The sequence below is a fragment of the Malaclemys terrapin genome, chromosome 1 (genome assembly GCF_027887155.1).
Source record: "Malaclemys terrapin pileata isolate rMalTer1 chromosome 1, rMalTer1.hap1, whole genome shotgun sequence".
Lineage (NCBI taxonomy): Eukaryota > Metazoa > Chordata > Testudines > Emydidae > Malaclemys > Malaclemys terrapin.
The window spans coordinates 96,620,951-96,643,931 of NC_071505.1; the positions used below are offsets into that span (position 1 = coordinate 96,620,951).

Here is a 22,981-nt window from a genome sequence, read left to right on the forward strand (position 1 = left end):
CCCGGTTGCCCTTGGCGCAAGAAGCACTGCAGCAGTCGGGCTTCAACAAACGGCCGGCACCGACTCAGCAACCGAGCACGAGTCGGCACCGCGAAGCATCGGCGGCTCGTTACCCGAGGCCGACCAGCCGTAGCCGTTCCCGGTCCCGCGATCACCGGTACCGTTCCGGGTCCAGGTCGACGAGGTGCCATTCCAGGTCCTGGTCGCGGAGGCGCTACTCCCCAAGACCAGACCGGCACCGTCCCACGGCCCCACCGTGGCCTTCCAGGTCACCGTCCGTGGTCTCGGGGACTGACTCGGACCGATACGGCGGCTATGCCCGTAGGTCACAAGCCAGCAGGGACTACGGTCAGTCACAATGGGGCCAGCCGGGCCAATGGCCATTCTGGACACCCTGGGCCTACCACCAACAAGAGCCCCCAGCGGGAGCCTCGAGATCCGGGCCATTCCGGTACCGATCCCGCTCCCCGCGGCACCGTCCGCCGTCGTATAGGGAGGCAACGGTCTCTAGACCACCGGAGCGGGAAGGAGTGGACTCGGCACCGAGTACGGTACCGTCCCAATCCCACGCAGCGGGTCAGGCCGCAGAGGAGCAATTGGCTGATGCCGGATTGCAGGACAATGAGGATGGGCAGAAGGCCCTGACCTCTTCCTCCTCGCCAGATGAGGCGGTAGCGGGCACACTGGTGTCCGGCCCTCCCCCGATTGACCATCGGGCACACCAAGACCTGCTTCGCCGGGTAGCCCTCAATCTGGGCTTGCAAGCGGAGGAGACCATAGAGCAGGACGACCCCATGGTCGATATCCTGAGCCCAGAGGGCCCCTCCAGAGTCGCTCTCCCGATTATACGGACAGTACAGTCCAACTATAAGACGGTGTGGCAAACACCGGCCTCCAGTGCGCCAACTGCAAGGGGAGTGGAGAGGAAATACTTCGCCCCATCTAAAGGGTTTGACTTCCTCTTTCTACACCCGTCCCCCTGTTCGCTGGTGGTCTCGGCGGTCAATGAAAGGGAGCGACATGGCCAGCAAGCTCCTGCCCCCAAGGGCAAGGAAGCTAAGAGATTGGACCTATTCGGGAGGAAGGTCTATTCATCGGTGGGCCTGCAACTGAGGATCGCCAATCAGCAGGCGATTCTAAACAGGCATAATTTTAACTCTTGGGCATCAGTCGCCAAGTTCAAGGACTCCCTCCCACCGGACGCGCACCCGGAGTTCACGGCCCTGGTGGACGAGGGAATGGCAGTGGCCAAGACCTCCTTACAGGCCGCGCTGGACTCAGCCGACGCTGCGGCTAGAACAATCGCGTCGGGAGTCGTGATGAGGCGTTCGGCGTGGTTGCAGGCTTCAGGTCTCCCGCCGGAGGTGCAGACCACTCTGCAGGACCTCCCGTTTGAAGGTTCGGGCTTGTTTTCCGACCAGACGGAAGCCAGGCTACATAGCCTTAAGGACTCACGAGCGACCCTTAAGTCGTTGGGTATGCACATGCCGGTAACGCAGCGTAAGCCCTTCAAACCCCAGCCGCCGCAAAGGCATTACCACCCTCGGCCCCGACACGAGCCTTACCGCCGTCGAGGCAGGGATAACAGGCGGAGACGTAACAATACGCCTAACCAGGGCCAGAATCACGGCCAGGGCAAGCCGCAGCCGGGAAATAAACCAGGCTTTTGAAGCTACGCCCGAGGACAGCGTACCACTTCATATACCGGATCCTCCTTTGGGTTTCAAGGACTGTCTGTCCCAATTCTACCGGGCCTGGTCGCGCATAACATCGGACCGCTGGGTCCTGCGCACAGTGAAGGCGGGCTATACCCTCCAGTTTTCCTCGCCCCCTCCCTACCATCCCCCTTCCCCGTCCCTCTTCAGGGACCCTTCTCACGAGCAACTCCTCATACAGGAGGTACAGACCCTTCTCGCTGCAGGAGCAGTAGAAGAGGTCCCTCTGGACCTAAGGGGAAAAGGATTCTATTCCAGATACTTCCTGATCCCCAAGGCGAAAGGAGGCCACCGTCCTATCTTGGACCTGCGCGATCTAAACAAGTTTCTGATCAAAGCGCGCTTCCGTATGGTCTCCCTTGGAACTATTATCCCATCCCTGGATCCGGGGGATTGGTATGCTGCCCTCGATATGAAAGATGCCTGTTTTCACATCGCAATCAATCCGGCCCACAGGCGTTTTCTGCGCTTCGTCGTCGGACAGCGCCATTTCCAATTTACTGTCCTGCCCTTCGGCCTGGCGTCAGCTCCACGGGTGTTTACAAAGTGCATGTCCGTGGTAGCAGCCTTCCTTCGGAAAAGAAGGATGCGTGTGTTCCCGTACCTGGACGATTGGCTACTCGCGGGCAGGTTGGAGGCCGAGGTCCGATCTCACGTGACGCTGGCCTTGCAGACGTTCGACAAGCTCGGCCTCCGGGTCAACGTGCCCAAATCCACATTAGTCCCCACACAAAGGCTGGACTTTATAGGTGCTACCCTGGACTCGGTAACCGCGCGAGCGAGTTTACCAGAGGCACGGTTCATGTCAATTCACGGGGCCGTAAGCTCGGTCCAAAAATTTCCCACGACAACGGCAAGGTGTTGCATGCAGCTTCTGGGGCATATGGCAGCCTGCACGCACGTGGTCAGACATGCCCGGCTGAGACTCCGGCCTTTACAGTTGTGGTTCGCCCACACGCATCGCCCCAACAGAGACCCATTAGATCAAGTAGTCACGATCCCGAACCAGGTGCTCAGCTCACTACGCTGGTGGCTCGATCGCCAGCAGGTGTGCGAAGGGATCCCCTTTGCTGCCCCACAACCCACTCTGACGTTAGTGACAGACGCATCAGACATGGGCTGGGGGGCGCACCTGGGGGAACTGCAGACCCAAGGGCTGTGGTCCGGAGAGGACAAGCTGCTTCACATCAATCTGAAGGAGCTAAGAGCGGTTCGCCTCACCTGCCAGACCTTCCACGCCTTCCTAAAAGGTCACAGCGTGGCAGTCCTGACGGACAACACTACCGCCATGTTCTATATAAACAAGCAGGGCGGGTCCCGGTCTTCTCCCCTCTGTCGCGAGGCACTCCAGTTATGGAACTTCTGTATAGCCCATGCGATACACCTCATCGCGACGTATCTTCCGGGAATTCAGAACGGCTTAGCAGACCGCCTCAGCCGATCCTATCGAATGCACGAATGGACACTGAGAGGAGACGTCCTGCATTCGATCTTCCGGAAGTGGGGGTTTCCCCGGGTGGATCTATTCGCCACCAGGGACAACAGCCAATGCCCTCAGTTCTGCTCGTTCCAGAACATCAGCCCGGGATCATTAGCGGATGCTTTCATGATCCCATGGGGAGGGAGCCTAAAATATGCCTTCCCTCCATTTCCACTTACCGCAGGGACAGGGCAACGATCATACTTATTGCCCCAGCCTGGCCTCGCCAGCATTGGTTCACGTCCCTGCTGGAACTGTCCGTAGCCGATCCTATCACCCTTCCCCTCCATCGCGACCTAGTCACGCAAGACAAAGGTCGCCTACTCCACCCGAACCTGTCTTCGCTTCATCTCACAGCATGGCATCTCTCTGGCTGAACGATGCAGAACACAGGTGCTCCCACCAGGTTCAGCAAATCCTCCTTAATAGTAGGAAGCCCTCTACAAGGGCAACATACCTGGCGAAGTGGAAAAGGTTCTCCCACTGGTGTGAGCCTCAACGCATACGGCCTTTACAGGCCTCGGTTCCGTCCATCTTGGACTATTTACTGCACCTCAAGAACCAAGGGCTTGCGCCCGCCTCTATTAGAGTTCACTTAGCCGCTATTTCGGCTTTCCATCCGGGAGAGTTGGGAGTGTCAGTATTCTCCAACCCCACAGTGGCCTGATTCCTCAAGGGGCTGGAAAGGGTGTTTCCCTACTCACGCCCGCCGGTTCCGACGTGGTCTCTGAACCTAGTCCTAAATAGACTCATGAGTCCTCCCTTTGAGCCCCTGGCCACTTGCTCCCTCACGCACCTCTCGTGGAAGGTGGCGTTTCTCGTGGCCATCACGTCGGCCAGAAGGGTATCGGAATTGAGGGCCCTCTCGTCGGAACCACCCTATACGGTGTTCCATAAAGATAAGGTGCAACTTAGGCCGCACCCCAAATTCCTCCCAAAGGTGGTGTCACAGTTTCACATGGGGCAAGACATTTGCCTCCCGGTGTTTTTCCCGAAACCCCATACGGATCCTCACCACCGCAGCCTACATACCCTAGATGTCCGAAGGGCGTTGGCATTTTACCTGGAGCGGACCAGGTCGTTCCGCAGAACACCCCAGCTGTTCATTGCGATTGCGGAACGTATGAAAGGCTTGCCTATCTCGACACAGCGCTTGTCGGCATGGATTGTGCATTGCATACGCACTTGTTATGAGCTCGCCAATGTTCCGGCCCCGGTTATCCGGGCCCATTCGACTAGAGCCCAAGCGTCCTCAATGGCCTACTTGGCGCAGGTCCCGATCCAGGAGATCTGTAAGGCAGCCACCTGGTCGTCCATACACACGTTCACAGCCCATTACGCGATCCATCATCAGACCAGAGAGGACGCGATGGTCGGTCGGGCCGTGCTACAGTCAGTTGTACCTTGACTCCTACCCACCTCCAATGGTAAGCTTGGGAATCACCTAATGTGTAATGGACGTGAACAATCACTCGAAGAAGAAAGAACGGTTACTTACCTTCTGTAACTGTTGTTCTTCGAGATGTGTTGTTCACGTCCATTACACTTCCCACCCTCCTTCCCCTCTGTCGGAGTCTCCAGCAAGAAGGAACCGGAGGGGTCGGGTCGGCAGGGATATATATACCCTGGAGCGGGGCGCCGCTCTGGCGGGAAGGTGGGGCCCCGCCGGCCCGACGGGAGCCGCTAAGGGAAAAAGTTTCCGACGTCCGTGCACGCGGCGCGCGCACACCTAATGTGTAATGGACGTGAACAACACATCTCGAAGAACAACAGTTACAGAAGGTAAGTAACCGTTCTTTATGTCTTCTAAATCATGGATATGACATCACACCCATTAATCATAAGGTGCCAGATCCTTAATTGGTGTGAATCGACATAGATTCATTGACTTCAGTGGAGCTATGCTGATTTACTCCAGCTGAGGGTTTAATTAAAGATACTCTGTATGTGTTTTAATGTTGTGTGTTGAATCTGAAGTTTCTGATTAAAGATGGAACCTTGGTTTCTGTGGGGGGGGCATGCACAGCATGAAAGAAGGAGGAGCAGTGAATGCACAAACACACAACTCCTCAGTCATTGGTTCCTGATGAAGGAAAATGCACTGGTAATGAAAGCTATGAAGCAATAGAACTCTAAGGATGGTGTTTTCCTTCCTTGATCAAGAAATGTGGTGGGGTATTTTTTATTTTTTGTTGTTGTTCAAAGTTATTTTTTTAAGTGTGAAACTTTTGCTGCAGAATAGTATTCTGATTGATTTAAATGTAAATTATGTTTCTGGAGAGGGTTGCGTCTGTAGGGAAAGTTACACCCCACAGCTATTACTGTTAGTTTTCTGTGATCTTCATTAAGTTTATAACTCAGTGAAGTTGGAATTTCATATATGAGGGTGTTTTTAATATGGAGATATACTGTGTGCATGGGGTAGTGTTTTGCTATCATCCTCCAACTGGGTCAACCCTGTTCCACCTCCCTTGGACTGTGGGGAGTATTCAGACAGGCTGGTGAGCAGATGAAATAGCTACTGCTTTATGTGCGTATGGGTAAATGGGTGCAGTTAAAAAGCATTTGGAGAAGGGGATTTGACTTGTTCATGGAGAAAACAAGTCAGTAGCTACTTTAGAACTGGATAACTTTCTTTGGATATAAAATATGAGTAACAGCCCAGTTTTATCTTTCTGTCATGACTGTTTTGGGCTTTTGCTGCACTCCTAATTTGTCAATGAATTGACTCTCCCTCGACCCCCTTCCATTTATGTTGACAAGTCAGTACAAACTTTGAACATGTTCACCTACCCTCTTGCTGTCTTAATTAATCTCCTCCCTTCACATTAACTTTTAGTCTTCCTTCTGTGTTGGTCCATGTATCTCTCAAAGGGGAAATAGGCATTGGATTACACTGATTCCATGGATAAGTAATAGGAGAAGGCTCTTAAGAGAGGGCTGAGAGCCGTGTTTTTATTGAAACCAACATGCAGTCAAGGGGCAGCACTACAAAAACTCTGTTTTCTGCTTTGAACATCAGCCTCTTCTTTTTTCCAGTAGCTAGGTCAGTGGTTACTCATATACTGTACTTCTAGCAGGAGGAGTGGTACATGGCAGAAGAGGGGTTTCTTCTTGGTGTATTGTCAGGACAGATCCCCACTCTTGAGATTAGGGTTGCCAGTCCTCCAGGATTGCCCTGGAGTCTCCAGGAATTAAAAATTAATATTTCATTAAAGATTGTCATGTGATGAGCCCTCCAGGAATACATCCAACCTAAATTGGCAACCCTACATGAGATGGGCCACTCACTGCACCCTGTCCTGGGAACTTTCTGAAAAGCTCTGACCAGTGGGGGCCAAATGGACTTCTGCTTGAGCACTGGAACGTTCCCTGTGAGGTGTTATAAGGTAGTATGGCTCCCACATGCTGTCAGTTCCAGCCCGCCAGCAGACAGGTAAACTAGAATGCCATTTGGACCTTCAGCTTGTCAACATGTTGGCTGTTTTTCTCCCATAGTTAGGGCTATTTTCTTGTAACTAGTTGAAACTCAGTATAGAAAGTTTTAAAATAGACAATTCTTGTCCCAGGAGGGAATTTTTTTTTTGGCTGGGCGGGAGGAACTTTGGTTTCAGTTACTTCCCTTATGGACCGCAGATCCAACAACTGACTATTCTGTAAGATGAAATTTTTAGTCTCAGCCTCTAATCATGGATGATTTAGATGCTTTGGTGAAGGATACTTACCTGAGCAATGCTCCATACGTCTTAATTTTACCACCTGATCCTACAAAGATTTGGAGATTCTGCTATAGTCCATTCCTATGGATTGGGTTCATAGACCTCTGGAGCAGATTCTGTGTCTGAATAGACTCCAGGCCTTTCTTCAAAATCCTGACCTCAGGATGCCGTGGTTCTACGAGAGAGATTCTCAGTGTCAAGGGAGTCTGAACTGTTTGGTAGGCTTTGCTTTTGGAGCATGCTTCCTCCATGTAGAGGAATCAGAGAAGGGAGTGGGGAAAAGATGGCACTGTCCTTTCTCAAAATGCCATTTCTCCTCTAAGAAATCTAAAGGTTGCTCATATGGGCAAAGAGGGCATTTATTTGAATAAGGACCTGCCCTTTCAGAGTTCATCTTTTATTCCATTTTCTGTTGGATTTATGCCATCAGAATCTTTTTAATGCAACAGTCTCGCTTTTGACATGGCAAACACCTTGTCACATGGCGGCAAACTTTTATAGCTAGGGGACTACAGCTTTACTGCAAGATATAAAGGTGGGTGCCAGGGAAAGAACTCCTGTTTTAACATAAATTATTTCCATTTTTTTGAAAATGAAAAAGGAAAAATAATGGCTAACTGAACGGATTTTTCTGTAGGTTATTTTTATTTTAAGTCTGGTATAGTGTGAAAGTCTCACTTAAAGGATGGATGCTCCAACGATACATCAGTCTTGAGAGCCAAGGGAAAAGCTTTAAAGTAGAAATTGTTCCTTGAACGTGTTATTGCAAGTGTGGAAAAGTAGGGAGAATTGCACTGCATTCATTCAAGCTATATGGTAAAACCAAAACACAGGGTTGGCATATAGATCATTTTAATGGAATATTTTCATTTAATTGAATCTGAAAATAAATGGAAGATTATTGGGATAACATTAACAGTGACAAATGCGGGGAAATGTATAAGGCAATAGGGAAAGCTTTTATAGTAGAACTGTTAAATCTAGTTAATTGTGTTGATTTTGTTGTCATAATTCTTAACACTGCTCAACTGCACTCTTGCTGAATGCCCTACATAGTCGAGCTGTCATGCCATAATTAAAATTGCTAATAGAAACTGAATGCTAAAGTGATTAGTGGTATGTTATATGCTACACTTTATTATGAGCTGCTCGTACTAGTTGAGAGCTGCCTAGCACTTTGCTGAGCTGATAATCCTTGGCTGAAAATGAAGCAAGCTCTCTGACACAGTGACACAGTAATAGAAGCATGTGCATCTTTATTAGTAAAGTTTGTAGATGACACACAGATTGCTAGGGTAGTAAATAATGAGGAGGACAGGTTATTGTGACAGAGTGATCTGAATCGCCTGGGTTAATGGGCACAATCCAAGAACATGCATTTTAATCCAGCCAAATGCAAAGTAATATATCTGAGAACAAAAAAATTCATATTACAGCTGCAGGATGGGAGATTGTCTTTGGAAATCAGTGACTCAGAGAAGGACTAGGGGGCCATCCCAGATAATCATGTCAGAATGAGCTCTCAGTGCAGTGTTGTGGCAAAATGGGCGAATACGATCTTTGCACATATAAAAAAGGGAATATCAAGTAGAAGTAGGGAAGTGATCTTGCCTCTGTATGTTGGTAAGACTAAAATACGGTGTTCGATTCTAGTGTGCACACTTAAAGAAGGTTGTGGAAATACTGGAAAGGGTTCAAAGGAGGGACCCAAGAATGATCCAGCAGCTAGAAAACAAGCTTTATGATGTGTAGCTTAAGTAATTCACCCTATTCTTACTGAAGGGAAGGTTGAGAGTTGACTTGATCACTTTCCATGTGTAAATACATAGAGACAAAGAAATCTGCTAGTGGCAGGCTTTTCAATTCTGCTGACAAAGGCATAACACGATCCAATGGGTGGAAACTGAAGTTATACAAAGTCAACCTTAAATAAGACGCAGTTTTCTAGCAATGATAATAATTAAACATTGACAGAGGAGGTGGAGAGACTCAACATTGCTTGGAGTCTATAAAACGAGACTCAAGGTCTTTCTAATTAAAAACCCGTCAATCCATCTTCTGGGAGAAGTTCTGTAGCCTGTGTGTGCAGGGATTCAGGCTGGACGGTTGTAACAGGCCCTTCTGGTCTTAGAGTCTGTGAGTTTGAATCCCCCTGTTGTTCATTGTCTTCCTTCATGGCTCACAGGGAGTACAGGATTGCTTATATTGCCCTCAGAATGCTCATAACACTTGCTGTTCTGCATTATGATGCTAACTATATTCTGAGCTCATACTTCACCTCTTCAGTCTGTTGCCTGCAGAGGTTAGGAAGGATTTTTTCCCCCTAATGCACAATTGTCCAGATGTTGTCTGGTTGTTTTGTTCAGCTTCCTCTGAGGCATCAGGGATTGATCAGAGCTGGAGAAAGGACACCAGGCAGGGTGGACCAGTGCTTTGAGGTGGTACAGAGAATTCTCTTTCATAGATGCTTGGCTGGTATGTCTTGTTGACATGCTCAGGATCAAACTGATGCGAGATTTGGAATCAAGAAGGAATTTCCCCACAGGTCAAATTGGCAGGGACCTTGTGTCTTTTTATTTTTTAACCTTCCTTTGTAGCATGGAGGGGATGGGTCACTGCTAAGATTATTCGGGCATATCTCACCTGATCAATTTCCTGCCATTGCAGGGGCCTCAGATATTGGTTGCACCTTGATCTCTCTTTTTCTGTGCCATTGGTACTCAATAGTTTGGTCTCCTGGATACTGAAATGCTTTAGTCTAACTCCAGTTATTGGACCCATATAGGGGTATCTGGGTGAAATTTAATGGCCTGTGATATACAGGAGGTTGGACTAGTTGATCTCATGATCTTGTTGTGGCCTTAAACTGTATGAAACTGTGTGTGTGTACATAGGGGAAGGGTGAGCCTGGGGACCAAGTTACTCAGTACACAGTTGACTGATGGCAGGGAGGACCATGATTAAGTTTGTGTGAGGGGAGAGAGAGGTGGTGATGAAGTTGTCTATTTCAGGAGCAAATGGCTTCTGTTTCCATTGTGATTTGTCACCCAGAGGTGTTTTCAGGGTGGTGCAGTATTGTGGTGATGTTGGCAGTAATCAAGGAGGAGAAAGCCATTCCATTAAAATCCTTCTTCTCGGTTCATGATGTTCAGAAACAAGAATTCTTATTTATGAAATTACTTTTGCTTTGCCTTAGCCCAAAGGTGACTTTCTTTAAAAAAAAAAAAAAAAAAAAAGTCTGGAACAAAACCGATTCAGCTGGGTTTTTGAGTTACATAATCTTGAAAAACTATAAATATTTTCTCTTTTGAAATTAGTTCTAACTTTAGAAAAATGTTCTGAGAATATAGAGGGTCCATTTTCCATCTTCATTTGCATGTAGTCTTCAATGAGGAGTTCAATCTTTGCTAAGTTTGAAAAATGTTGGGCCAAATCTCAGCTGGTTTAAGTGGGCATATTTCTGTTGAGTTCACTCTTGAAACACTGAGTTATAAGATTGGATCTATGTTTTGAAATCAGATTTATCAACATTTGAAAACTGACTGCAGCACATACATTTCCTTAATGCAATAAGCAAGCATCATTTGCGGTATTTATGTTTTCATATTTCTAAAATGTCACTGTCAGTTCCCATCCTGTGCTCTGGGCACCTATCCCATACTTTAAAACCACAAAACAAGCAAAATATAGCTCATCCATAAAGATAGCCCATCCCCTCTTACTTAGTGAAGAGAGAAAATATATGCCCAGAAGGCTAATAAATATGTGCTCTGAAAGACTGCACATAGGAGGGAGTTCTAATCCTGAGGCCCTCTCACAGAACACCCTGCTAGCAGCTCCCTCCCATTATGATAGACCAGGGGTCGGCAACTTTTCAGAGGTGGTGTGCCGAGTCTTCATTTATTCACTCTAATTTAAGGTTTCGTGTGCCAGTAATACATTTTAACGTTTTTAGAAGGTCTCTTTCTATAAGTCTATAATATATAACTAAACTGTTGTATATAAAGTAAATAAGGTTTTTAAAATGTTTAGAAAACTTCATTTAAAATTAAATTAAAATATAGAGCCCCCTGTCCAGTGGCCAGGACCTGGGCAGTGTGAGTGCCACTGAAAATCAGCTCGTGTGCTGCCTTCGGCACCCATGCCATAGGTTGCCTACCCCTGTGATAGACATATTTGGACACATTCAGCCCTCAGTTATACTCTGGTAAACCCACTGAAATCAGTGGGGTTGAATGTGTAGAATGTGGCCCAATGGCTTTTTCTGCAGCTGTGTAAATTCAGCAGCAGGTTAAGAGGAATTATTTGGGTTATGTTTCATTGGATTGTCTGGCTCTGCACCCTATGCACAGCCTGGCCAGTGCTTTCTCTTCCTTATTTTCCTTCCATCACAATCCACTATATTCTTTTTTAGAGATAATGAGATAAATTGTTACTGCAGTCAGTTCAAATGCTGAGAGCAATAATGAAAGGTCCTAAATCTGTTTAAATGACAATGGCCTTTACCGAGGGTTGGAGTGGATGTTTAAAAATCACTGGACATTTAAAAATCTAGATTGGATGTTTTTATAAAAGATATGATATGGTTCAAAGAGGAATTAATTCAGGGACGTTCTATGGCCTGTATTATAAAGGAGATCAGACTAATGATCACAGTGGTCACTTCTGGCATTATAATCTATGGGAGACTTTTAGCTTGATCACTGGAGATATGGACTTAGTTAAAGGGACCACATCCTCACCAACCTGATGTTTAGTTCATATTGTAAAACCACACTGTAGCTGGCATAGTGGTTAGGAGAGATCCATGGCTGGAATAGCAGTGGATGCTGAAGGTCAGGACTAAGGTCTAATGGCCTAGCTGTGTGGGGAAAGCAAACACAGTACTAACAGGTTTCAGAGTAGCAGCCGTGTTAGTCTGTATCCGCAAAAAGAACAGGAGTACTTGTGGCACCTTAGAGACTAACAAATTTATTGATTTGCATCCGAAGAAGTAGTCCTCGAAAGCTTATGCTCTAATAAATTTGTTAGTCTCTAAGGTGCCACAAGTACTCCTGTTCTTTTTACAGTACTAACATTTGCTATGTTCAGCCATTGTTCTAGCCAGTGCTGTCCGCCGCTCTTTCAAGAGTAACAAATTTATACTCTTTTAATTGACTTGATGATAACATAATCAAAGAATAACTGTGCCTTGTTCCTGGGTATTTGAAGATTGTAAATGAGGTGAAATCTTCTTAAGTGAATACTTTAATAAATAAACTACTGACTTTGAAGCTCTGCCATAAGCAAAGTATCTTCACTGCTCTCCATGGTTCATTTGCAAAACTGCTGGTGTGGGTTTTTCACATGATGCATTTACTAGTTGGGAACATAAACACATCAGCAAGCATGGTGATTTTGTACTTTGAAAAGCTACCATTGAAGACTTGAGGAAGCCACTCAGAATCTTTGGAAGGTGGGATATGATGGAAACTTTTTTAATAATTTGTGGCACCTTTTTTTTTTTTTTTTTTTATTAAGCACCATTAGATTGGGATGATCCATTACAACCTGGCTTGTCTGCCTGGGAACTCCCCAAACAGCTTCCGTAGTTAGATAAAAGTTCTACATGAGTGTGCAGAATTATTTGACTGTTTTGTTTGAAAGATGGCAGTCACATATAAAGGCAGAAAATTGTCTGGGCCAGGTCCTGATCTGCAGCCAAGATATGCCCAGTGCAGCTGACGTGGGGGTGCAAACATGCCTTTTGTGCTGCCCCATCCTGAGGCTGTTTTGCACCAGTGAAGTGGTGCAGAGCAGTTAGAGTGTGGTCCAGAATGGGGCTTATGTATTGGCCAGTTCACAAACTACATTTTCATGGGTATTTAATAAAAGAGACAATAACTCAGGAAAAACTGAATGTGTTTAAAAAAAAAATAGATGAAATATAACCAGTGTCACCGTTTCAGGGTAACTGCACCCTCCGTGGTCCTTCGAGGGCACCGGTTTCCAGGTTTCCAGCCTCCATCTGTCACTGAAGTCCCTGCTTCTGACATTCTGTAAAATGTTGTTCCTCGGCTGCTAGTGCTGCTGCAGCCTCAGGGGCAGTGCTATGCTGAGCTGACAGGTCTCCTCCCCCTGCCGATAGAGAATGGCAGCCACAACGCATAGGAGCTTGAGCGGCTACCGCTGCCAGGCGGTAGGGGCAGTGCTGCCTCTTCAGGCTGCCTGTGGGAAAAGTGGGGTTGCTGAGGAGCAGGCTAAGGGGGTGCTGGTTCTGAGGAGGTGACAGTAGTGGTCACTGCCAGGCCTTTATTACTGCACAACCTTTGCAGGTCCCACCCTGGAGCCTGAACTCCACCTCCATTTCCTAGTAATGCCTGAGGTGGCATGGGCTTGGGTCGGGCCAGAGCGAAGGGCCCAGCCTGGCTGCTGGGGGGTGGAGGGGTGCTAGCGCAGAGATGGGGGTTGGCACCTGTGCAGTAATTGTTACTTGTATGTTTTGTTGTTTCTTTGTGGGCTGCAGAATTTCTCTTTTAGTTAGTTTGCAAAGCTGATGCTATTCGGTAACATTTTGGAAGCGTTTGGTAAATTTGTGTAGTCTTTGCTGTCCCCTGCTTGAGACCCCAAGTGGTGGGGACCTAAAGTATAAAATTATCGGAAAATTCTTTTTCTGAGCCCATCTTTCCTATCTTTAATTTATCTCTTACTTTTGCTTTAAGTTGAATTTACTTTCACTGTGTATTTAATACATGTATGATCTTAAAGATCAAATGTGTTTTCATTTGCATGCAATGGTGATTTTAGAAAATGTAAATCTGGGTAGGAATCTTCCATTTCAGCATGCACCAAAAGGCACTATTATTAAAGACTTCACAGTACCTTGAGTTTACAATCACTGGCACCGTGTTGCACCAATTTTTATTTGAAATCACAAACCTTTTCTGGGGAGGTTTCTGTGCCTGCATGTGAAACCCGCAGAATCTCGAAACAAATAGATTTGCATGGATCTGATATCCGTTTTCTCCCCTATTGCCCTACCCAAATCCTGGTATTTTTCAATATTCCTTCCTTTCTAGGGAAAAGAGAGAGGTGTGAAAATGTCTTTAATGCTCCATGTGTGCTCTGGATATAAATAATCATTTACTGAAAATGCCTGTAATGAATAAAGGGTTTGAGATAATGTTGCCACCTAATCTATGAAGTGCAAAAGGGCTACTTATTTTTATTTTAAAGAAGTCCAGATTTTCTTTTTTCTTTTCAAATAGTGGTAACTCCCTTAAAAGATCAAAGTCATATATTTTCCATAATATAAAAGAGAAGGAAATACCTGTTAAATTACATTAGACTAGGTTAAGATAATTGAAATCCTGGAATCAGGTGGAAATGGCATTCCTGAAAGAAAGAAAGAAACTGCTTCTTTATCTCTCTTATTGCATATAGTCTGAAGCTCCTGCCACCAGCTGTTAGCGTTTCCTTCTGTTTTCTGTCTTTAGCCATTGTAAACCTTCCCTTTTCCTCCCATTTACATGTACATCAGTATCACTTTGTGATTGGCAAACCCTGTCATTTTAGTGGCTACCATAATTCCCACCCTCCCTTTCCTGATTGTTTTCTGAGTCCTTCACTACCAGCATCTAGGCCAGCAGCGGACCAGTGTTTTTCCTGCTCTTCAGGAGTAGAGGTAGAGATACAGGTGTGTCTCTCTTTTCTGCCCAGAGACATCAAGGAAAATGTAGTCTTTTTCTGTTCAACGGGTGGCATACAAATGTTGCTCTTTATAAGATGAGCTCAGTGTGTGTTTAGCTGATGTGATATATTTTATTGATTTATGCTCTTTTAGGGCACTTCTCAGACATGCATTATTATATTTGTTGTGCAGAATGTTGAAATGGGAACTGTTTTGCAATGTGAGCAACCCCATTTTCAGCCTCATTCTGTAGCTCTGCAGGACATTGGAAGAGTCTGGCTTCATATAGTGGTAAAAACTGGTAACCTTTCCTCCTTTCCTTTTCAGAGAGTAATATGTGGGAAGCTGTGGACTACGCGCTTCCGACATAGGAACAGCACTGGGTTGGGAATCTCTACTTCTGAGAGAATGCTGGGAATCTGCAGAGGGAGACGGAAATTCCTGGCTGCCTCTCTGACTCTCCTTTTTGTTCCAGCCTTTACCTGGATTTACCTGTTTTCTGGGAGTTTTGAAGGTAAGAGTAAAAAAACCTGGTGGGAACTGACAAATGAGGAGGATGGGAGCTGACAAGTTGTGGGATTTCAATCATTATAGGTTAAAGAAAGCTGTTGTCATGCACTGCAAATGGCTTCTTGTGTGCAACTCTTAACAACAGGAGTCCTTGCCACCATCTGACAGATGAGGAGGATGTAGATCCTGGCATCAGTTGTTTGCTTTTTCTCTTCCACTTTGCACTTAAAAAACACTGTTAGAAATTATTTCACCTTATTCTTTTTCTTCTCTGTGCTTCCTGGCATTTCATTGTCTGTATCCCATGTCTTGGTGGTAGATAATTATGATGATAAAATCTTAATTTAAGATCAGCTCTAAAAAGATAAATGTTTGTTTATGTAGATGTTATGGTCATTAATAATCATGTTTATTACAGCAGTGCCTAAGGACCAACCAGGACAAACACAGAGTTGTTGATGGTCTCTAGTCCAAAGATTTTATAATCTGAATAGACAAGACAGACACAGAGTGCAGGAAAGGGTATAGAAGTACTTAAAAAGGGCACCCATCTAGGCACTCTTGAGACACAACATTAAAACACAAGAGCAATAATTTAAGATAACTTGCCACAATTCTCCCTCCCCTTTGAAGAGTTTTCCACCCCTACAATTACAATCCCTCTACCACATCCCTTCTTTATCTTCAAATGCGGGGGAGGGAGGAAATGACCTTGCAATGAGCCCTGACTTTCGTCAGATTTGAGGTGGGGTAGAGGAGGAGGAGGAGAACAAATTGCAGAGCCATGGGGCACTCACAGACAAAGTCCCACCAGAAGTCACTTCTCAGGTATACTAGTGGAGCTCCAGTTTGGGAGCTTCTGTTACTCTCACCTTTAGGGTTACCATATTTCAATCCTGCAAAGAGAGGACACTCCACGGGGCCCCGCCCCAACTCTGCCCCTTCCCCACCCAGCTCCGCCCCTTCCCCAAAGTCCTCACCCCAACTCCGCCCCCAGGGTGACCAGAGCCAAAAAAAACGGGCAGTAGAGCAAAAAAGAACCCCCCTCCCCGCAAGCGCTGGAGGGAGGCCCGGGAGATGCAGGGGGAGCGCAGGGCTGGGGTGAGTGAGTCCGGCCTGGCCCCGAGCCTAGGCAGGACTCGGGTGGTACCTGGAGGGAGAGTAGGGGGGCGGCCCGCGGGGCCAGGCGGCGGGTGTTCGTTCTCCCCACCTGGGCAGCCGGACTCGGGAGCAGCCGCTGCTGCAGCTCCCACTGCTGTGGGGGGAGGAAACGGCCAAGCATGTGTCACTCAGCGGCTGCGGCTCTGGCGCTCGGGGCGTGAACCCCCTGAGCCCGGGTCTGCTGCGGGGACCCAGCTGATGCAATCCTGCGGTCAGTCCCAGAGTGGGTGCAGCAGGCCCCAGCCCCCCTGTCCCACTCAGGTCCCGCAGGGGAATGAATGGGGCTGCCGATGCTTCTGCTCCGGGGCTGCCCGCGGGATTGCACCAGCTGGGCAGCGAACCCAGACACGACTGGCCAGGGGCTGGGCGCAGCGTGCGCGCTGCTGAGTTCCCACAGCAGGCCCGGGCTTGGAGGGTTCGGGCCCGGGCACCAGAGCTGCAGCCGCCAAGCACCACGTGCTTGGCTCTTTCCTCCCCCTGCAGCAGTGGGAGCTGCAGCAGCGGCTGCTCCCGAGTCCAGCTACCCAGGTGGGGAGAACGAACAGCCGCTGCCTGGCCCTGGAAAGTTGGAGCCCGGGGAGGAGGCGGTCCCCTTACTATGCCTCCCTATTTTCGCGGACATGTCCTGCTTTTTGGAAATTCCTCCCGGACGGGGATTTGAGGACCAAAAAGCTGGACGTGTCTGGGAAAATCCAGAAGTATGGAGATATACCTATCTCATAGAACTGGAAGGGACCTCGAAAGGTCATCGAGTCGAGTCCAGCCCCCTACCTTCACTAGCAGGACCAAGTACTGATTTTTGCCCCAGATCCCGAAGTGGCCCCCTCAAGGATTGAACTCACAACCCTGGGTGTAGTAGGTCAATGCTCAAACCACTGAGCTATCCCTCCCCCTCACCTTATACCAGTGAGGTAGGCATGTTAGTGTCATTGTGAACATGGCTGAGATCAGATGTAGGCTAGTTTTCAGATATGTTCCTCCCTCCCTTCCCTTCCTTTGTTTAGTGATGCAATAGTAGCTGTTGCAAAAATGTTTGCTAGGATTTGCTGATTATTTCTGTATGAGGTTACAAAATAACATTTCAGTAAAGTATGCAGAACTATCTACAGTGCAAGTGGACAGCTTTTCATTCCATTTATCCATGCATGGCAGGTGAAACAAATATTGAGCACAGAAAATCAATCTGTATCTCAAGGATCTTACTATATCAGGGGTAGGCCAATTGCAGCTCCCACTGGCCGCGGTTCACAGTCCCAGGCCAATGGGGGCTGCGGGAAGCTGTGCGGGCCGAGGGATGTGCTGGCTGCCGCTTCCCGCAGCCCCCATTGGCCTGGAGCGGCGAACCGCGGCCAGTGGGAGCTGCGATTGGCCTAACCTGCGGATGCGGCAGTTAAACAAACCGGCCCGCCAGCGTGCTTTCCCTGGCGAGCTGTGTACCAAAGATTGCTGACCCCCTGTACTATATAAAACCAGTTTAGATGCACTGTCTCTGGCCAGCTCTTGCTTGCTGTAGCTGTGGTGAGAATGTCTTTCTATCTCCTTCCCACTGCAAATGGAGATGCTCAATATAGTATGTGTACTGGCTTGCAGCTGTATATTAGTGAATTGGAGAAAAACACCACTTGAAGCTTTGATAAGTTCTAAATATGATGAACTAGGTTTCTGGCATTAAAGTTTTTCATTAGTGACACTTCATTTAGGTGGGGTCAGAAGGAACTGTGATTCCTAATCTTATTTTCCGTTACTTTGTAGCTTGAAAAATTGGGATGGAACATTTTATGCTTGGTCAACAGGTGATTTCGCTTTTGAAAGCTTAAAGAAAATCTGTTTAGCATGAGAAAAGGTGTTTCAGCCACTAAAAATCTGTTCAGATTCTAGCTCTCTCTCTGACAATTCAAAAAGCTGATCATGTATACACGTATGTTTGTGTGATTGTATTTAGTGATTCTACACTAATGTACAATAACTGTGTGAGGTCATCCTAGGATGAAACATTTATAGGATTTACAGTAAACTGGAAACGTAAGGGGCAGTAGATGGTTGCTTGAAAACAGATGGTCTTACATGCTGAAGGGCCATGATTTTGTTTAATTGCAATAATTGAGCAAGTTTGGGCCTCATCTTTTTAGTTTTAGAAAAATAATTATGGTCACACTTTATATTAAGGTTCCTTTTTACAAAGGGTTTATAAATGATGTTATAAGCAAGTTAGAGATATGAGTAATATGTGTTGTAGATGGTTATAAGCACATCCCTAGAAGGTATTACAAATAGTTATAAACCAAGGTTATAATGAAGTTACTGAGATTTTTAACTCAACAATTTATAACAATTGATTAGCCAATTATTTAAGCATCTACTCATCATTTTCAGAGATTCAGAGTTAAGCCCAATAACTTGTCTGACTAAAGCATAACTTGTTTGGCTATAGCGTATTTTCCAAAAAGATGTTCAGTTTTGATCTGAAGACATCCAAGAGATGGAGAATCCACCATTTCCCCAGATAGTGATTCCAGTTGTTAATCCCCTTCATTGTTAAAAATTCATGTCTAATTTCTAATTTGAATTAGTCTGGCTTCAGTTTCCAGACACTGATGCTTGTTATGCCTTTCTCTGCCAGCTTAAAAAGTCCTTTTGTATCTGGTACTTTTTCCCCATGAAGGTACTTATACACTGTAATTAAGTCACCTCTCCGTCTTTTTGATAAGCTTAACAGATTGAGCTCTTTAAATTTTTCACTGTAAGAATTTTTCTCCATCTCTTGAATCATTTTTATGGCCCTTTTCTGCACCCTCCCCAATTTTTCAACATCCTTTAAAAAATGTGGGCTCTAGAACTGTACATAGTATTCCAGTAGTGGTCTCACGAGTGCTGTATACAGAGGTAAAATTACCTCTCTACTCCTACACGACTCCACTCTTTATGCATCTGCCGATCACATTGGACCTGTTTGACACAACATTTCACCGGGAGCTCATTTATAATTTTTTTTTTTATAAATTATTTTTTAATAGAACCTTGATATAAAGTGTGACCAATATAACTATATTTGACCTGATAATTTCCTAACTCCTGCTTTTTAAAGTATATTACATTCCTACAATAGATGATTCTCTCTCGCGCGCTCTCTCTCTCTCTTGCCATCTGTCACTCAGCCCCCTTGGAATAACACGAGAGAGGAACACTACCCAAGCTTTGAAAGCAAACACTACTAAAAACCTTGGTTAGCACATATAAATAATTATTAAGGTTATGACCCACCATACTAAAGAGGATTCTGAATACCGTGTGGTCTTTGAATGTCTCTGATTCCGGTTGTTGTTTTTAACATTGTATACAAGGTCAAGATAACATCAGGTATCAGTTATTTGGAATGAAAAAGCTGAACTAATGGCTTGCAATCCTTAAATTATCCCAGAAAAGCAAAGGAATAGTGTGTGCGGGGGTTGGGGTGGGGGGTGGACTGCCATGTGTTTAAATAGAAAAAGAAAATTACCAAGTAATATTTAAAATTTTAAATAAAAATTTGTGGAAGACACCTCCGGCACCATCAGAGATCGCAGCATCCCACTGCCATACGCAGCATCTGCTGAAAACTGGAGGTCAGACTTGTAGTGTCTGGAGAAGATATGTTTCTCAACCAGGTGGCATCTTTGCATATCTCTTCATAAGGTATGTAAGCACGGAAGTAGCCACTGGTCTAGTGGAATGTTGTCCTATTGTGGCTTCAAACCATTGGCTGTTCAGGATTCAATAATGCAGGCTTTTATCTACCTAGTAACAGATGTTTTTGAAACATTTTTACCTTTGATATCAGGATGACACAAGACAAAAGCATTACTTTTACCTTGGATCTCCTTTTAGCTGTGGGTTATCATGACCATTCTTTGGCCTTCTGTCTGTGTGGATACTGTCATAAAGCGTGAGTAATTAGACTCCCAGGGATTGCCCTTTTGGTGGAATAGGTTCTCTCTTCCCCCTTTTTAGAAAGTGGTCTCTGTGTGTGGTCTTTCACAACCTTGATTCCAGCTTAAATTCATATGTCTGGAAATGTATTTTATAGTATATGCAAAACAACACTGTATGTCATATTGCTCAGTTTTGTGTGATCATGTGATGAAAAACACTACTTTTGTGCTGCATTTTCCAAAGGTTTTTTTTTTTGGTTTTGTTTTTAACTCCAGTTTAAGGAGGCGGGTGTGTTGCCTGGGAATTTCCTTAGTTTTTACAACACGTTTAAAAATGGCCGAGTGTAGTAGTTCCTACAGAAGCTTCTGAGAGATTCCAGGGGACTTTGAAAGCTGCATAAGGACAGACTTCACTCCTCCGTAGACTACCTCCTTCCTTTTGTCATTTGATGTCCTCTCTCCTGATCCTAACACAATACCCCCAAATACAGCATGTGGGCTCTGTCTCTCCCATTCCCTCTACCCTGGGGACCATGTGAAACAGATGTATGGGACTGTTGTTGGAAAAGTACTTACTAGACTATCTGTCTATCTTAGATACCAATTTGGCCCCATTACTGTAATATCTCAGTGCTTCACAGTCTTCAACACATTTACCCTCAATACCACTGTGAGGAGGGGAAGAGGCATTAACTTCATTTTACAGAAACTGAGGAGGCCTACAGAGACTAATTTACCTGCCCAAGGTCAGGAACACTGTCGCAGAGCGGGGAATTGAACCTTGTGTTTCTAAGTCCTCGACTAGTACTTTAATGACTGAACCGTCATCCTTCTGAAATACTCTGTCGGCTCCAGTTCCATGTGACTTTGTTAAATGCCTCGTGGCTGACATCATTTCCATATAGATTCACTTTTGGACCAGGCAATCAGTAGGATCAGAGTTACAGCCAGAGTTGGGTGAATACTGAACACAAGTAAATAAATAAATAATGATGCTATGTCTCATTGTAATATTTAAACAGATTCACTTTGATGCTGTTTTCACTCTTTTTTATGTTTACTTTTAATAAATAGGCTAATGAATATGTTAATTGGCAAGAATATAGACAGACACAATGAGCTTTAAGTTTTAATATTCCTGGGAAGTGAGCTTTGAAATCATAACTGAATATTTGAATCAGAAAACTGATTCTGGGGGTTAAACTCATCCAATTATGTGCCAGAAATTGTATCTCATGATCCACATGCTTGAATTTTTATGCTCATAAACAAGATATACGAAGAATTAATAGTTAAAATATTCATCAATTGTTTTCAAATAGTGAACAAATTGGAGGAAATAATTTCTTCATAGACAGTTTATTAACAGAAAGAGGCAAAATTTGTAGAATGCATTTTTCATTATGAATTATTTTGCTCAACCATGTCATCTGCTGTGAATCCCAAAAAGTTTCAGTTGAGAAACCTGTTTCAGTGCCTGCTTAAGGTGAATGTGAATCTTAACATTGAGTTCAATGGGATTTGAATAAGGCCCCGGGAAAAGAAGTTTCAGATGGATTTCTCTGTATTTATTAGGAAACCTATGATTTTTAGCAAGTGAACTGAGATATGGTGTCCTAGCGGCTCTTTGACTCTGCTGCAAGCAAGATACCATCTAAGTATATGTGCATTTTTTCTCTCAGAGACCTTAGAACAGTGGCTTTCAACCTTTTTTCATTTCAAATGGAGGTGCGGACACCTTTGGAAATCTTAGACATAATTTGTGGACCCCCAGGAGCCTATGGACCACAGGTTGAAAACCACTGCCTTAGAAGAAAGACAACAGCCTCATCACCATAGTAAGGATGCCAGGCTGACGCACAGATCCAACAGTGTTACCTGTCCTTGGTGCAATATATCTTTTCAGGAAACTTTAAGAATTGCTTGTATACCTCTACCCCAATATAATGCGGTCCTCGGGATTCAAAAAACCGCCTTATATGTGAAACAGTGTTATATCGGATACGGACTGGTACGGTGTACCGACAAGAACTGGTATGCCGTGATCACTGCCAGAGCTCTGGCAGCGGGGTTTGGGCGGCACTTTAAAGGGCCCGGAGCTGCCCGCAGTGGCCGGAGCCTCTGGCCCTTTAGATCTCTGCCTGAGCCCGGCTGCTGGAGCCTGATTTAAAGGGGCCGGTGCTCCAGCCACTGTGGGGAACCCCGGGCCCTTTAAATCACTGCCGGAGCTCTGGCAGCAGGGCTTGGGTGGCGCTTTAAAAGGCTCGGGGCTCCCTGCAGCGGCTGGAGCCTCTGGCCTTTAAATCCCCGCCAGAGCCCGGGTGCCGGAGCCCCGATTTAAAGGGCTCGGGGCGGCTCTACGCGAATTCGGCTATAATGTGGTAAAGCAGCGGGGTTCAGGTGGTGCTTTAAAGGGCCCGGGGCTCCCCGCTGCTTTTCTGCGTTATATCCGAATTCGTGTTATATCGGGTCGCGTTATATTGGGGTAGAGGTGTAGTTTGGATGCATGGCAACACTGAGGAAGGCTTTTGTTTAGGTCTGCTTTTGCTCGTAAGTGCCTTTTGTGAACAGTGACTGTCTCTCTGCAAAGATTTAAATTTCATAGCTGGCAAGTCAGTACCCCCAAAACTTCTAGACGAATACATAGCCTAACTTCACAGGCAGCTTTGCATTACACACAGAATAATGTACTATCGTAATACATATATCTCATGCAATGTATTGTATTTTCCTAATAAAACAAGTTATTTTTTATATATTTGAATGATACAAAAGTAGGGTGAAAATAAGAAAAAAATTGAATAATACTTTTTGTAAAA

The 22,981-nt window shown here is 45.8% G+C and overlaps 1 protein-coding gene across 1 annotated transcript in view; it reads left to right on the top strand.

The window, feature by feature from the left end:
• Positions 1 to 22,981, top strand: part of LARGE1 (LARGE xylosyl- and glucuronyltransferase 1) — a 377,994-nt gene that overhangs the window by 107,400 nt on the left and 247,613 nt on the right. The window contains exon 2 of the mRNA XM_054032553.1: positions 14,911 to 15,097. Within this exon, the coding sequence (XP_053888528.1) occupies positions 14,992 to 15,097 (106 nt within the window). The 5' untranslated portion in view covers positions 14,911 to 14,991. The remainder of the gene's footprint in view (positions 1 to 14,910; positions 15,098 to 22,981) is intronic.